A 17,448-nucleotide genomic window follows, 5' to 3' on the forward strand; every position below is an offset into this window, starting at 1 on the left:
AAGAGAGGAAGAGAGACAGAGAGGAAGACCTTCCATCTTAGGCTCACTCCTCAAGCAGCCGAATGGCTGGAACTGAGCCCATCTGAAGCCAGGAGCCCAGAGCTTCCTCCAGGTCTCCCATGTGGGTGCAGGGTCCTAAGGCTTTGGGCCGTCCTCAACTGCTTTCCCAGGCCACAAGCAGGGAGCTGGATGGGAAGCAGGGCTGCTCAGATATGAATGGAAGTCCATATGGGATCCAGGCACATTCAAGGTGAGGACTTTAGCCTCTAGGCTATTGTGCTGGGCTCAACCCCTCCCAACTCTTAATCTGTAACTTGACAGGGTGTTCCATCCCTAGCCTGAGGGACAAAGTCTGTGGCCATAGCCAGGCCTATCAGCACATCCTCCAAAAGCAGGTACACTGACTAAAGCAGGTGCACTGGCTGACTCAGAGATGGAAATGTGGAAGCGGCTGGGCCTAGCATAAGAGCTCCTGACCTTGGAAACACCCCCATTTTCTCCCCTGAAACTTCAAGCAGGGAGAATGTGAGTTTAGGGGAGAAGATTCCCATGGGGCAAAAGTGAGAAAGGTCAAATAGAGAGAAAATAGGCCCTGGTGACATGCATTTGGGCCTCTGGATCAAACAGCGCCTGAAATGAACACAACCTAAATTTTCCAGTAGAATCAGTCAAAACATTTTTTTTTTTTTAAACTGAGATTTTGCACTGGGCTGAAGCTTGCCATCAACTGTTCCAGCACTCCCTTTCAGGACAGCGTTCCCCGCTACCCAGTCCACTTGGGGTACCTTTCAGGAGTCTCAGTTTCCACAACATGCTCTAGGGTCTGAACAGCTCTTAATGTCTATTTCTGGGGTCTGGGCATCAAGAAAATAATCTGCCGGGAGTCTATTGTTGCCATCTGTCTGCAGCCCTAGCCTCCCCACAGGCTCACACACGGGCTCCAGCAGGGCCTTCAGGAACCCCTGCCCTCGGGACAGTCTGCAAGCAGGAACCTGGGTACGGATAAGGTTCTTGATCCAACAGGTGATGCGGTGCCTTCTACCAGCAGATTTGGTGGGCCATAGGAAAAAAAGGCCAGGCCACAAGCTACCCACAGACCAGACACATACCTGCACCACTCTCCCTCCCTGCGGATCCAGAAAATCTCGCCTTGGTGGGAATGTGGCTGCCCTTTCACACCTGTCACCCTGCAAGGCCCAGAGGGAACAGTTTACTGCCACTTGCTTGGCTTTTACACTCTCGTGCAGCCTCAGCAAGCACGTGAGCCTCAGGGACGTGGGACCCGAGGATAGGGATGGGCTGGATGCTGGAGCAGAGGCCACCAGGGCCTTCTTGTCAGCCAAGTACAACGGTCCGTGTAATGCATGGTGACCCACATTCGCCAGCAGCACATGTCAGACCTCCTTCCCATCAGCGTGTTCCCCAAGGAGAGCAGGGGCTGCCCACAGCCCACGCCACCACAGGACTCTCGGCTGCTGGAGACGCACCTTCCTTCCCGACTGCTTCCCTAATCAGGCTTGCTCAAAATATCTGCAGTGAATCATGGCTGTTGGAATCATGCTTTTCACTTACGAAGCACTTCAGCATTCATTACCCTATTTAACTATCACCCAATCCTAGAAGGCAGGCAGAAAGGAGATTTCCGTCCCGGGGAGAAGGATCAAGAAACCGAGGCTGGCTCACATTAAGTGACTCTCTTTGCTGCATGCTGACAATGGGATCAAAATGAGAGACTCTACTTTGGTTCTCTGGGCTCAGGACCTTCATCACCCTCATTTCCTCTAACCCCCTTCCTTCCTCTCACCCTGAACCAGAGCTGAGTTTGGTTGGTGCAAGGTTGACAGTGCAAACATCACTTGCCTCCTCAATAGTCCTTCCCCAGGGGGTGGGGAAAGACAAACCACAATTCTTCATCCATCCCTGCATCCACAGTCTTGGCCATCTGCCTTTGCAGTGGCTTTGTGCTCACTTGTGGGACATGAGCAGCACAGGCAGACTTTTGAAACGACATAGCATCTTGGGTTGTCCTCTCATATTTCTGCCACTGTGGTGAGCCTGATAGGGGAGGCAGAGCATGTAGGGGACAGCTGGGCTACGCCTGTCACCCCAGTCAAGGTCATCCTAGACCAGCCGACAGCCAGCTGAGCCCCAGATGGGGGAGGGATTCTGCTGAGATCAGAAAATCTACTGAGCCAAGCCTAGAAGTCTCCTAACCCTATAATGACCTCATGTTTTTAAACTTCGAGTCACTGAATTTTAGGGGAAGTTTGCTGCAATACTGCTTGCTAAAAGAACTATGATTCTGCATGAGTGGCACTGTGCCTGTCCCAGGAGATAATTCATAACTGGTAGGAGCCAGACACTGGCAAACCCATTCCTGTCTGGTAGCGGGTTTGGGGATGCACCGATCCTCCTGCCTCTTGAAAGATCCTGATTCTGGGTACCCTTCTCTTGCTTCTCATTACTCCTTTTCAATGTCAGATGAGAGAGTCCTCAATCAGTAGAGAGTGCAAATTATGAAAAAAAAACTTGCATAGATTTAAAATATTTTTGCACCCCAGCCAACTTGTCTTTTAAATTGCCTTTTTCACCAACTCTCCTACTCTTGTTGATCCGCTTCTGACCCTGAGTCCCTCGTACCCATCATCTTTTGTGCCCAAACCCGCCCCCCAATTGATTCCTCTATGTTTTTAAATGTTGTTGAACTGAACTGAATTGGACTGGGTTGAGCTGAATTGAAACATCAAGTGGGAAGTACAGTTATTATGTGTCAAGTGCAATTTTTAAAAAACTTTTGAAAAACTATGTTGGATGAAAATCAGAATATTAAATACTGCAGGGCAGGGTGCATTGGGCATTGGAAAGGGTGGTGACACAAAGATGTTATCCTGTCATCCTCTGAGTGGTTGGACACATTACTGGGCTGTGAGGTCACTGGTAATTCCAGCCCATTGGTGCCAAGAACCAGGAGACAGGGACAAGACCTGCTAGGGTCACATGGGAGAGAAAGCTCCAGACCTCAGCACCCACTCAGTACAAGTTACTACCACAGCGTCCACTGCGATGCCAGAATCTTCTTTGCAGAGTATCCCCTCTCCCATCCCACCCATCCTGGTGGCCCTATCATAGCAGGGCAGACTGCTCTGTACCTGGGACACTCCTGTGACATTGTCAACAGCACCCTGTTTACAGTCATTTCTTCCCGTCTGCCTTGGTCTCGAGTTCTCCTCCAAGTACCCCATTCCCTCCAGCTCCCTTTGTTCCAGTCTGGACCTCCATGCTGGAGCTCCCACTCTCCCCGGCAGCACTCCCTGGGCCTGACTCTCCATGCCATTGCCCTGAGCTCTGCTCTATCATTCCCTGCACTCGACACCTCTTGGGGGGGGGGCTTGGCTGCTCCCCGGGTAGAGTCTGAACTCAGAGACTTAGAACAGCAGGACCCCACCCCATTTATCTCACTTTTCCCTCCCACCCTGACTGCTTGGATCCTCTCCCTTCTCCAGGCTGCACAGTTAGGAGATGGCCACACATACTCATTATCTCCCGGATTTTGTCCGTATGCTAGTCCCTGTACCTGCCATGTCTTCCCTGTCCAGCTCATCTCTCTCCTACTCTACAAAGTCAGCTCAGACTAACTGGGGTTGTGGAGTTCCTTCTCCCAAAGGTTCCAGCTCTGCCTATCCCTGCCCAACCCTGGATTCTTAGCTCCAGGGTCGGGAATGGTGGGGGACCTCTGGGTGGTCAGTCTATTCCCTGTAATAAAATAGATGCTTCAGAGAAAGACAGAAACAATGTCTACATGACTTCACCCTTCCACTCCTTCTTGCAATGGCTAGAGTTTAATTCAGCTGGATTTTCAATTTGGTGCAACACCATCTAATCCAATCCAATTCAGTTCAACCATCTTCTCTGCAGCAGGCTTTGTGCTAAAACCTAGAGGCACAGAAAGATCCTTGTATGGAAGTAGAGGTGGCAAGCATTTAGAGTGGCACATCCCACGAGCTACAGTAGCTGGGGAAATGGCCTGGAGCTGGGCAGGGAGTGCCTCTTAATGGCAGAATCCTAGAGCCAGGGGGCCCTAAGCAGGAGTGTGTATGCAGGGGGTGGGGGGCTCTTGCTCAGCAAGATCTGCTACCTGATGCTTGGGGTACAGCTGGAACTCTCAGGTGCTAGCAGACTCTGAGATAAATAAACAGCTTGCTGGCCGGCGCCTTTCCCAAGGGATCCTCTCCCTCCTACTCCCACTCCCTATTAGGAGGTAATCAAGGGATGCCGCTGCTTCACAGGCAGCCAAGGGCTGGAGGGCTCTTTCGAGGCTGGATGTACAGCTCTTGACACACGTGCAGAGCAAGGCCAGATGGGTTAAGTGACTTGCCAAGGTCACTCTCTCTGAAGAGGCTGCGCTAAGAAATATCTTGGGACTTGAGTCTTTGAAAAAAGCGGTGTAGAAGCAACAGCTCTGTGTGGGTTCTGAGCATGGGCCTGGGGCTCATCTAGGCCTGCAGTTGCATGGTAGCTCTGTGGCTTACTGGCTGGGGAATGGCGGGCAGGACAGGTTCCCCTGCTGAGCCTGTTGCCTGTTTCTAAGTTATCATTTGTGGGGTTAGTGTGTAGCTCACATGGCATCAAATCAGGCTTCACTGGACCACTTGTGCATGCCGGGTAGGCAGGAGTGATTTAAAGAACTAGCTTGGGCCCAGCTACCCACCTGTACTGTCATCATAGACCACAGTGGCTGACCGCCACTTGAGGTACTGGACCAGGTCGAGGATGGCATGGCTGAGAGAGGCGTAGTCAGGGTAGAGGTTCACATAGAAGGTGTCCTTGTTGTCCAGTGGATGGTGTTTCCAGCGCAGCTGAATGTGGGGCACCTCCAGGGCATTGCAGATGGACTGGACGGCGTTGGTGCAGGAGCCCTGGGAAGGCCCGAAGATTGCCACCACGCCCAGTGCCAGCTGGTCACAGGCTGCAACAGAGGAAGGGTGACACTGGTCAGTGCTGGGGGTCTGCAAACAGGGGAGGAATGCTTATCTCTTAAACTCCTGGGGAAAACAGCAGGCAGAACTGACAGCCCAACTCACAAGCCCTCATCTGGAAAGGGAGTTTCAACAGCCTGGACCTCTAGGGTTTGGATAAGATTCTGGAGGCAAGACTGGAGCCCAGTGGCTGGTCCAAGATGCACTCATGACACTGAAATGACAATCACCTTTGACATCATCAGTAGCATCCAGGCCCTGGGCCAGATCCTGTCGTGGGCGGAACTTGATAAAGAAAAAGGGAACATTTACTGGCTGGTGCCTCTCCAACCGTGTTCAGGCAAACCTGACTTATATGTCTTGCTTATCACTCAGCATGGCCCCTGGGGTATCAAAGTTGCATTCCAGACCCAAGACATTCAGACCAGCCTCCCTGTCTCCTTCCAAACTCCCATGATTCAGTAGATAACAGCTGTCTGGTCCCAAGCCTTTTCATATATTCCATTGTTTTGTCCGGGTTCAGCTCCCTCCCTCACAGCTTGCAGCCCACAGCCCAGTCCATCAATAGTCCCTGTTGTCTTGGCTTCAGAACAGATGGCGATCTGACCACCTCTTGCCATGGCCACCACACTCACCGCTGTGGTCCAAGCCAGCATCATCTTTCATTCAGTTACAACAGAAGTGTCCTCTGTAGGGCTCAGGGCCAGAGTACAAAGGAAGGATCATGAGTGGCTAAATATTTAAACTTTGAAAGTCAAGGTCAAGCTAACAAACTGAGAAATGAACATTCTTTCCTCTTGTCTTGGACATTCCCGTTGTCCATGCTGCACTCAGCGGCCTTTCTCACTGTAAGGTAGGTTATGGCACTCAGTTGCCCCATGGCTGCTGCCTCACTCAGCATCCAGGTCAAGGTCCTTGCAGGGGCAGAGCAGGACCCAACTCTTTGCATTTCTTTCCCTCCCCTGTAACCAACACCATCATTTCTTCTGTGGTCCCAGTAGGGAGGTCATCACCACCCCATTTCTGTCCTGCCGGCTTAAGCTTCCCTCTCACTCCTTCTATTCCTTTATTCCTGTCTTCTTCATTTGCTGACTTTGTTCTACCACTCCCAAAAGGCAAAGGCCTGGTCTGTTTTGTCTGCTGCACCTGACTATTGACTGACCGATGCTGAATCGTGCCCTTGGAGGAGTCACGCTCCCAGCAGCATCAAACATCAGTGGCCTCAGTAGAGCAAAGCAGGCACAGGGCTATCGGCGTTCCTGGAACAGGAGACCCAGAAAAAGGGATACCTCTTAGGATCATTCTGGGGTCCTACAGGAACCTATGATGTTTCTTCCGGCAACTGTCTATACTTTTTCATGAAGCCACACCTCCTCCCCACTCCACCCACAGGAGTGGAGCATGTGACTTCTTTGACACCAGCTGCTCTCTCACCTCCCCCTTTTTCCAGTCTTGTCACGTGAACCAATGGGAAACCATGAAACCTCACAGCTGAGAGAGGGAGCTTAAGAGCTGGTGTTGTAGTAACAGTGCTCCTGCAGGAAGCACCTCATGTGTCCGGGGCCAAGAGAGTAGGAGGAGTCTAATCACATCATCTGGGCACTGGTCAAGTGAATCAATCTGTTTTATTTCACTTGAGCCATTTAGGGTTTGGTTTTCTGCCATTCGCAAGCAAAAGAGCCCACACTCAACATCAATACAGCATCAGCAAACTCACCAGCCTGAGTTTACACATGCACACACACACACACACACACACACACACGACTCTGATACACACAGGAGGAGCCAGAACTGGGTACCCAAACATGAACATGCAATGAATTCCGACACATTCTGGCTGATCCCAGAGAATGGCATGTTCTGGTTTGCCCCAAGGCCTCTGGGAATAACCTCCAATGGGACATGGCCTGACAGGGGCAGAGTACAAAGAGGGGTTCACATGTGGCTAAACATTTAAACCTTCAAAACTGAGGTCAAGCTAATAAACTGGGAAATAAAATATAAAATATAGCCTTTTTCCTGTCTTGGCAAATGGACCTTCCCAAGAGCAGGGGAGTCAGGTGAGGCTGGAAGTCTTCTATATACAGTGATGTGGGCAAAGGAGGCTCCAGCCCTCTGCATGCCTTGTACCACTGACTCCACCCAGCATGTCAGGGCCCTGGCATCTTCTAGGTGGACACCGAACCCTTATGTCTGAGCATGGCCAGTCCAAAAGTCTGAAAGTGTGCATTCTGGAAGGAGAGCTCTCCTTCTGTAGGACAGACCCAGGCCCTGGCCAGGCTCTCACGGCCAACTGGGTAAGGAGCTCAGAGTTCTAGATACTTAGAGCAAAGCTGAAAGGAAGGGCTCAGGCTCCTGGAGGGAGGGTCTCTTTAGCCCCACTGACTGGTCTTGAAGAGAGGCAAACCAGAGAGAAGGGACACCTCCCCTTCTCCCCCCGCCCCCCCAAAAAAGAGAGGTCCTGGAAGACAGTCATGCTTGACTGGGCTTAAGGTGCCATGGCTGATCCAGAGTGACTGGCCTTGAACTTTTTTCCTCTTGGCTAATATCCACTAGCCTCATTGTCTCCTGGAAATGGGAGATACTCTGTAAAGGATTTATGTTCCCAGTGATCTGGGTCCTGAAGGATATCAGAGAATGGCCAAGATGAAAACTACAGCAATGCAGATGCAGTGGTAGCTGGCTTTTGTCACAAGTCTTCTGGAACTATCTGGAACATGGGACAGAACAGCAGCATGGCCATGACCATGTTTTGTGTAACCTGGGATTCCACACAGCCAATGTCAAGTTCAAAAGAAGGTATGCATTGTCACACAAAATGTCTTCCTCGTGCTCCTGGGGTGTTGAGATGTGAGTTCATGTTAGGGAAAAGCACAGTTTTGTCCCTGCTCTTGCCACCTAGGAGCCAACATACTTTGGGAAGCGCCCTGTGTGAGTGTGTGCAGGAGACAAACCTAAAGGAAAAGGAATGTTTTGGACATAGGAGCTCAAGAGTTTGTTGGTGAACTGTCACATGTAGGGACAGTCCTCCTTCTCAGTGCCCTGACCCTGATGAAGTTTCACCCTGCCCTGTCCCCTCCATGGCCATGCAACCTTCTGTGGCTGTGTAGGTCTGTTAAGTATTTGTGTCAATCACTCTGTCATCTGAAGCAAGGGGTCACTTGCTAGTCATCCTGTGGCCACGGCGGCTAAATACTAACCTAGAGGATTTGGTGACAATGACAGCCACCAAGGTCTGGACACTCCCTTTTGCCAAGGCTGAGGTTGTGAGCACCCTATAAAGTCTGTGGGTTTCTCTGATGTTCTGTCTCCTAAACCTGTTTCGAACCTTCTAGCCATCTCGTCACATCTCTGGTTTTTGTCCTATGAATTCTTCCTGTCTCTAGGCTAGGACCTTTATGTAGACGGCTTGGATGTCTCATTCTTCCCAACATCACTTCCAAGGATCTGCCCCTTGAGTTTCCTGCTTTGGTCGTCTATGCCACAAAGCAAGCAGGCAAATGCTATTGCATCACGTTACCTCCACGCAGCTTCCAAAGCTCTCAAGTCAGGCTCCACTCACTGCACTCATCCCCTCCCCACCAGGTCCAAGATGCAGACATCCTGCTAGACAGAGCAGAGTAATGATGTTAAGATGATGTTAAGAGTGATCTTGAGGGAAGTGACTTTGATTTTGACACGGATTGTGAGGACAGTGATGAAGGTGACTGCAATAGTAATTGTGATGGTGCAGATCACACTGCGAGGCTGCTGATTATGATCACAGGTTGGTCAGGGTGAAATTGATGCCATTGCTGATATGGTGTCTACAGCAGGGGGTTGGAGCCACAGCAACGGTGATGAGAATGATAGAAGCATTGTTGAGAGAAGAGGTGAGAACAAAGGTGCTGTCGGGAGGAGAGGCAGAGTGGTGGTGTTGCTGCTGGCGATGAGGAAGTGAAGGCTGTGACAGCAACAGTGGTGATGACAGCAGGAAAGATGATGACAACATGGGTGTCACTGAGATTGGTGAAGGTGTCACTGTCACGGTGGCGTTGGGGATGATCACAGTGGGGGTAGGGGTGAGGCTGGTGAGGGAAGCACTGATAACTGTTAAGAGTAGAGGTGATGAAGGTGATGGTGGAACGGCAGTGCTGGGGTACTAGTGTAATGAAAATGACAAAGAGGGGCTGATGCCATGGCAGGTCAAGCCAAGCCTCTGCCTGTGGAGCTAGCATGCTTATAGGAGTGCTGGTTCATGTCCCGGCTGTTCCACTTCTGATCCAAATCCCTGCTTATGTCTTAGGAAAGCAGCAGCAGAAGGTTCCAAGTCCTTAAGCCCCTGTACCCACACAGCACACCTGAAGAAGTTTCCAGCTCCTGGCTTCAGATCAACCCAGCTCTGGCCATTGTGGCCATCTGGGGAGTGAACCACTGGATACAAGATCTCTTCCTACCTCTCCTTCTCTCTGTAACGTTGCCTTTCGAATAAAAATAATTTTTAAAGTAGTGACAGAGTGAGATGATGTTGATGATGGTGACAGACACATTGTATTTCATTCTGCCCAGGCACCATAACGAGGCCTCATTTTGGGGAAGCAGGAGGTAGCTTTACCTGTTTCTCTTTACCCACTTCGTGATCTCTCCACATCCTTTTTCCTGTTCCCTCTGGGTTCCTTCGATTTTATAGGGCCTTTCCAATTTGGAAGAAGACCACTTTGCCTCAAGGGACCAGGGCAGGGGTGACAGTAGCAGTCATAGCAGCAGCCTTGCCCCCAGCTGTTTCCAGGGTAGCAGCCAATCCTTGTCCCAGCAGCCCTGAGCACACACTGCAGTAATTACATTATTTGTACCTTCAATTTTGAATCCATTTTCTGGTCATTTTACAGTAACTCAATGGCTCACCGTCATTGCAGGAGGCCGCAGTCCGAATGCATTCCCACCCGCCTCCAATGGCAATTGTAGTTAGAACAAAAATTATCCCAATCAATTTGTGTCTTAAAAGGAACTGAGCAGCCCAGAGAATAAGTGGAGGTAGAAGAGCCTGGGGAGTGCTGGGTCGATTCCAGGCTCGCGTTGGTCAGGCCTGGAAGAAAACACAGACGCTCTCCGGGCTGCTGGCTCGGGCCCTCCCTGGCAGTCACTCATCTTTTGATTTTCCACAACACATTTAAAAATAAAGACAACGAGGGAAAGTCATTTTTTAATAGGGAAAGGCTTCCTGGGGCTCACACAGAGGGAACCAGAGCAGGCAGTGCCAGGCACTGTGCCTCTGTGTCCCCTTGTCTCGCGAGGGACCCTGGTCCAGCTGGTGGGGGAGGGAGCAATGATGAGAACCTCTGTCTGGGGAAAACGAACTACAGGGTGGATGAATCAGAAGTAGGTCCAAATCTGCCCCCTCTGGAAGAGTCCTAATGAAGTTCCTAAGAAACCTAGTTCAAAAATCCAAAAATCAAAACAGGAGTCAAGTCCATGAGAACACAGCCCTCTCCTTTTCCCCTCAAGGGATGGAAGGTACAGCATGGGAAAGTAAGAGACAAGCCAACAGCAGAAACACATCTGAGGTCAGACTAGTGCTTCTAAAACCAGCAGAGAGATGTCGCCTATCTTAGGCGAGTTATCAGAGGAACAGGCTGAGGCAGGATGAATCACTTAGTTTATTATTATTATTATTACTATTATTGATTCATAACACAGCAATAGTAAAGTGTGTTCACCTTCAAACACATGAACTTACAGAAAATTTGAGATGTTCAAGCTAGCACTGTGTCATAGCAAGATAACCTACAGAGCCAGAGTGCCATATGGGTGCCAGTTTGTGTCCTGGCTGCTCCTCTTTCAATCTGGTTCCCTGTCAACATGCCTGGGAAAGCACGAAAGATTGCCCATGTCCTTGGGCCCCTGCAGGCACATGGGAGACCTGGAAGAAACTCCTGGCTCCCAGCTTCGGCTACTGCAGCCATTTGGGGAGTGAACCAGTAAGTGGAAGCTCTTTCTCTTTGTCTCATCTCTCTGATCTTCAAATAAGAAAAAAAGGCTTTATTTCAAAAAAGGAAAGTTTGAGATGTTGCTGCCCCCATACATCATGTGCATGCCTATCACGTACCACCTTGTCAAAATGTAAAAACACTTCCACTTTCAAAAGTTTTCTCTTGCGCCTTCCAGTCAGTGTCTACTGCACATCACTGCCTCTCCCAGAGGTGACCACTAACATTTCCGTCAACATTTTGTCTGTGCGGTACATCCTTAATGTGTGTGTTGAAAAAAATTTGTTCTTATTGCTTATTAAAATCTCGTTGCATACTTATATCCCAGTGTGTCCATTCACCTACTGACAGGCTCCTGATTTCTTTCTGATGAGCTTTAGGAGATACAAGAACTTTGTAGAGGCAGTTTTCCCAAGAAGTTGAAGTTTCTGAACCCACCATCAATGTACAGAAAAAAGTAAACCTCAACGCCGACCTCCCACCATACTCAAAAAATCAATTTTAAACAGATTATCCAGGTAACTCTGGAAGATGAATCAAACATCTTCTGGAAGAGAGCAAGGGAGACACACGCCTGACCTTAGGACAAAGACTGCTTAAGCAGAACACAAAAGACGGTAACCATAATGGGAAACATTGACAAATTGGACATCTTTTAATCCAGGAATCTGATCTTCAAATGATAGTCAGGTGTTTGTCCTAGTGTGTGGGAAGCCAGTTTAAGGTACCCAGGCTTCACATCAAAGTGTGTGGGTTTAACCCCACCTGCAGCCGCTGAGTCCAGCGTCCTGCAGTGAGTGATGGCTCAAGAGCTGGGATTGCTGCCACCCTTGTGGAAGACCTGGGTTGAGTTCCCAGTTCTTAGCTCTTGCTCCAGCACAGCTCTACCTGTCACATTCTAGTGACAGGTAGATAAACAAGTAGATACATGCTCGTTGTCTCTGTCTCTCAAATAATTGAATGAGATACTACGGAACAGTGAAGGCAAGCCCATATGCAATGGGTAATACCCGCCCCTTACAAGTCCTTTAAGAGTTCATGAAAAAATGGAACTAAGGCATTTATTTTGGTGCAAAAAATTGTTTTGAAATCCAAGTATGGTTTGGTCATAATACCCATCTGTTGTGAACATTCTGAGAACTCCTCACTCACATGCATCAAAGGACTCTTACCCAGAATACGTAGAGAACTTCTGTTAATAAAAAAGGAAGTGACAAGCAACTCATTAAAAAGAAAAATGGTGTAAAGGCTCAAAAGGGCTCTCCAAGAAAGAAAAGATTCAAATGACCTATTAGCATGAGAAAATGTGCTCAATATTGCTAGTTATCAGGGCAAGACAATAGAAAACCGCAACAAAGTATCCACAACAGAAACCACTAGCATGGACAACATTGAAGAACCAATGTGGCAGAGCAAGTGCAAGCTTTGGGTGGCGACGGATGAGGGTGAATCGGAGCAGTGACTTTGGGACAAGCCAAGTCCATGCACATCCTGGGACCCCACTCTCCACTCCCAAGTAAAACCCAGAAGAAAGGGGTGCATACACAAGACCCGGGCAAGCACGTTTGATATTACATGTAGGCGTTCCAAATGGCATCAACTCACAGGTGCAATGCAAGCAAAACAGATTTTTAAAAACCGTGGTAACTACTCACAGCAGGAGACACTGCACCTCAGTGCAGAACAAGGGACTGCTGCTAAGGCCAACAACTTGGGAGACTCATAAAGCAATTACAGGAGCAATAGCAGGGCTCAGAAGGTAGATGTGGGATGACTGTGTGTATGTGATGCAAAACCACAAGCAAAAGCAGTGTGGGAGGTGATGGCTGGGAGGGCTGGTGATGTCTGTGTGGTCTGTGTATTGGTATGAGTGGGCTTCAAGGTTTTTCTAGAGCTAGCTGTACGAGGTTTCCATTCCAAGCGCTCTGGGATCAAGCCAGGAGCCCACCCTCTCCTTCCTGTCTTATATACCGTGCACCTCTTCTTTCATCTACATCAGACAGAAGCTCCATGGTGGTAGGGACTGGCTGTCGGGCCTTGTGTACTCCAGCACCCTTAACACCCAGTGTTCAACAAGGATTCTTCGAGAGCATACATTAAAATCCTTCAAATCACTCTAGTTCAACCTTATTCTATGTCTCTCTCTCTTTACCACCATCCGTCAAAACTCTTTTTTCTCCTGTTCCAGGCAGCTATCCTGTTTGCGCCATGACACTCATGTGGCACACTCCCACCATCTGCTTGTGCTTGCTCTTTGTCCTATGATTTACTACCCCATACTCATGGACCTGACTTCTAAAGGGAAGGCCTTGACTCTTGCAGTCATCGTAAGCACCACTTATCCTGAAGAAGGCTTGACCCACTGCAAATCCATTCATCCCTTCATGAGTGTATCTGAATAAAGCACCAGTATTGATTTTGTGCCTCCTGGGTACAGGCCTACATGAGGGTGTGTAGTGGAGCAGAAAAAAGGCAATGGAGCTTACAGTGTGGTGAAAGAGATGGGCAATAAGTATTTAATCTCTCTCTTTCTCTTTCTTATGTACATGCAGCTCAAAATTGTGAGAGAAAAAAATCCAGAGTGTTACAAAATGGGAGCATGGAGATGGAACCTCTTCTGGAAGCTTCCTAGGGTAAGGGTTTCCTGGAGGACTAGCAGACAGAGGAGAAGCATGAATCCATTAGACAACGGATAGGGCAGGGTTGGGTAGGAACAGGTGTGAGAGCAATGATGTTCAGGCTCCCACACCCCATCCTCACCTCATTCGTTCACTAATTTCTTCCGCAAGGGTTTCACTGAGCACTTACTACATGCCAGCCCTTTAGATGCCAGGGGAGCAGACTTGTTAATGAGAAGGAGTCTTCCTCTCTCGCTAGGGTGTTAGGGAAAGTATGAAACACAATAATCAAACTAGGGTTGTGAAGGAGAAAATCAAGGGGTGGTGATGTCACACTACGGGAATGACAGTGATGGTGATGTCACACGTGGAAAAGATATTCCTCCTGTGGAATGAGATTCTAGAGACCTGGGGTTTTAAACAGAGTTACATGTGACAGCAGGGCCCTGGGGAAGTTGGTTCACAGTTATCCAAGTCTACAAAGTATGGGATATGGGTGCCTTTACCACCAGGCTCAATGCCCATGCCTGGGTAGATTTTCAACGAGATGGAAAAAGCAAGTTCCCACAGCAAGGTCAACAATAAGAATGCAGTGCAGAGTAGGAAATAGCTAAGAGAGAAATTCTGCATGTTCTCATCACACAGAAAAGATACATGTTTGACATGACAGATACTCCAACATGTATACACGCACCAAAGCATCACTTGGTACCCTATAACTACACGCAATGATTATGCGTTAATTAAAAATAAAATGAAACTAAGAAAGGAAAGCAACACATAGGACAATGCAGAGGGCTCCCCTGCCATGCGCTGGTACACTCACCCTTCTTGGTGGCCTCGAAGCTGTCATGGAAGTGGATCCTCTGGATGTCGTAGGTCAGGGTTGTGTTGGGCAGTAGAGTCCTGTTCCTGTTGATGATGTTGGCAGAAAAGCGAAAGGCGTGCTCTTCAGCATTCATGACCTGGGCATTGGGGCCGTCGGCATACTCGAAGATTCCTCCTGTGGGATATGGGGACAAGGTGGGTGCTGAGCTGGAGGGGTGGGGCTCTCACCCTCACCTGAAAACTATACAGGTTCTTTCGGCAATTTTCTAACAACAGAACCTGGCAGGACCACAGTGAAATTACAAACTTAATTATTATTAATTGCCATGGAAATTCTCCTCTGAACCCTGGCCAGTGGAATTTACCAGAATATTTTAGTACCATGACCATGTAGTGGTGTATTCCAGGAAAGCAAGACTGGTTCAATATGAAGAAATCTCTGAATATTATTCTATCACATCGATAGTTCAAAGGAGGAAACGGAATCAAACACCATATGAGCAACTCACAGAACGCAGGCGGGCTCTTGATAAAATGCAGTATCTACTGTTGTTAAGAATGTTTAATCAAATAGCTCCAGAAAAGACACTTCCTGGAAGCATCTTGAGCTGCAACGACTCTTTAATATCACACTAATGGCGAGACACCAGAGGCATTCTCATTAAAGAAAAATGGGGAAAAAAGAGACTTCAAGATTTATGTCACACCATTAACCAATAAAATAAAAGAGCAAATGAATTTAGAGGCATAACTTTTGGAAACAGATAAATTCTTATTTGCAAATGATCTAAGTGCCCTCTTGAAAAACCCTTAAAATGATCCCTGAGCATAAAACAAGTGAAGGCCGCTGGAAGTGCTCAGTTCACACTAATGAATAGCGCTCACCTCAGAGACAAGCAGTAGGAAGACTTAGCGGCCAAAGAGTTTTCTTTAGCATATCAACAATTTTAAAGATGTAACAATAAACCAAGTGGGAGTGTACAATTCCAAGTTTAAAAGGAAATACCTTAAGTCGGTGCTGTAAACATTGACTTAAATGAGGACGCTTGCCGTATTCCCACATGGTAGGGATCAAGGGGAGAATCGTCAATTTTCTCCAAGTTAACATTAATTTGTTAATGGGGGTGGGTGGTGAAGTGATATTCCTTCCACTGGTTCAATCCTCCACAGTCTATCACAGTCAGGGCTGTGCCATGATGGTGCCAGGAGCAAGGAACACTGCCCAGGTCTCCTAGATGATGTATCATGAAGCCAAGATAATGAAAACCACATTGTCACGGCATATGAAAACACAGATGAACGGAGGGAAAAGACCCTGAAGATGAAGGTAGAGAGAAGTGCTTAAGACATGTTTCCAATGAGCAAGTCAAGGATGAGTCATTCATTCGGTGAGCTGTGACAATTGTTCAATTACCTGGGAGAAATTTAATTTCGATTCTAACCTTAATTCTGGCCTCAAAACAAAATTCTAGCTGGATTAAAGATCAAATAACAAGAAAAATAAGTGAAGGCCTGGAAGAAAGCATTGTAAAACTACCAAAAAAAGGAAATAAAGGAAAATAACGATGAATAGTATACAATCTGAGGCAGAGGAGGGCTTTCTGAGCACTTCAAGAAAGTCAGACACTGAAGGAGAAAGATTGGTAACTTCACAGAAATAACATAAAGCTTCTATATATCAACACTTCCATAAACAAAATTAAATGGCAAACAACAAACTTGGAAAATATATTTATAACATACAACACAGCATAAAGGTAGATGTTCTCATTCTATAAGAAGCACTTAAAGTCAACAAGAAAGACAAATGCTCCAATAGAAAAATGTATGGAGACATGTAGGAATGTTTCATCAAAGAAAACAATAATATAAATGAGCTACTAACACATAAAGAAAAGTGCAGCCTGCCTAAGAATGAAATCAAGTCAATTTCAACCAACCTTGATAAACCGTGTTTTGTTCATCTAACAGGCAAAGATATCAAACAAACTGTAATATCCATCTTTAAAGAGGCTGTCTGGAAACCTACACCTGCTCAGCTGTTAGTGCAGGGGAAAATGGTGCACCCAGATTTTCCTGATATCCACCAGAAGTTTGCCAGAGCCTTAAATAGGTTCTGCTCTTTGATTTCTAAAAATCTACTCCTGTAAACAGGCAAAAGAATGGGCACACCTGATCTAGAACAAACCACAGAAAAATGGCGCATCAATTCATGTGAACCTATATGAGAGCAAAAAAATCACATGATGTGGGAAATGCCTATAACATATTTTTTTTAAAGTTTATATTTATTTTTATTGGAAAGACAGATTAAAAGAGAGGAGGAGAGAGAGAGAGGAAGATCTTCCATCCGATGGCTCATTCCTCAAGTGGCCGAATGGCTGGAACTGAGCCCTTCCAAACTCAGAAGCCCAGAGCTTCCTCCAAGTGTCCCATGTGGGTGCAGGGTCCCAAAGCTTTGGGCAGTCCTCAACTGCTTTCCCAGGCCACCAGCAGGGAGCTGGATGGGCAGCGGGGCTGCTGGGATTAGAACTGGTAATTACATGGGATCTGGGCGCATTCAAGCATCACGCTGGGCCCCCATAACATATTTTCTTAAAGATTTATTATTTTTTTAATTGGAAAAGCAGGTCGGATTTATGGAGAGGAGAGACAGAAAGATTTTCCATGTGCTGTTTTACTCCCCAAATACTGCAACGGCTAGAGCTGAGCTGATCCAGACTCAGGAGCCATGAACTTCTTATGAGTCTCCCATGTGGCTGTAGGGTTCCAAAGCTTTGGGCCACCCTCTGTTGCTTTCCCAGGCCATAAGCAGGATGGCAAGTGGAATAGTCTAGACACAAACCAGTGCCCATATGGGATGTCAATGATTTTAAGGTGAGGATTTAGCCACTGGGCCATCGTGCCGAGCTCCATGACCTATTTGTAAGTGAATAATTGTGCTTGCAGAAGGTATAATAAAACCTCATCTTGGACAAGGCAGATGAGGTGCAAGATGACAAGGAAGAATTTATGTTTCTGACATAATGGTAGGAAACATGGTTTATTTTGTTTTGA

General features: G+C 47.7%; 1 protein-coding gene across 1 annotated transcript in view; it reads right to left on the bottom strand.

Annotated features, from left to right (window-relative positions):
• Positions 1–17,448, bottom strand: part of GRIK3 (glutamate ionotropic receptor kainate type subunit 3) — a 203,585-nt gene that overhangs the window by 63,356 nt on the left and 122,781 nt on the right. The window contains exons 2-3 of the mRNA XM_040974418.1: positions 14,390–14,566; positions 4,709–4,966 (exon numbers count right to left, since the gene is read on the bottom strand). Of these exons, the coding sequence (XP_040830352.1) occupies positions 4,709–4,966; positions 14,390–14,566 (435 nt within the window). The remainder of the gene's footprint in view (positions 1–4,708; positions 4,967–14,389; positions 14,567–17,448) is intronic.

This window comes from Ochotona curzoniae, unplaced genomic scaffold, assembly GCF_017591425.1.
Source record: "Ochotona curzoniae isolate NIBS_2020 unplaced genomic scaffold, NIBS_Ocur_1.0 contig_2404, whole genome shotgun sequence".
Lineage (NCBI taxonomy): Eukaryota > Metazoa > Chordata > Mammalia > Lagomorpha > Ochotonidae > Ochotona > Ochotona curzoniae.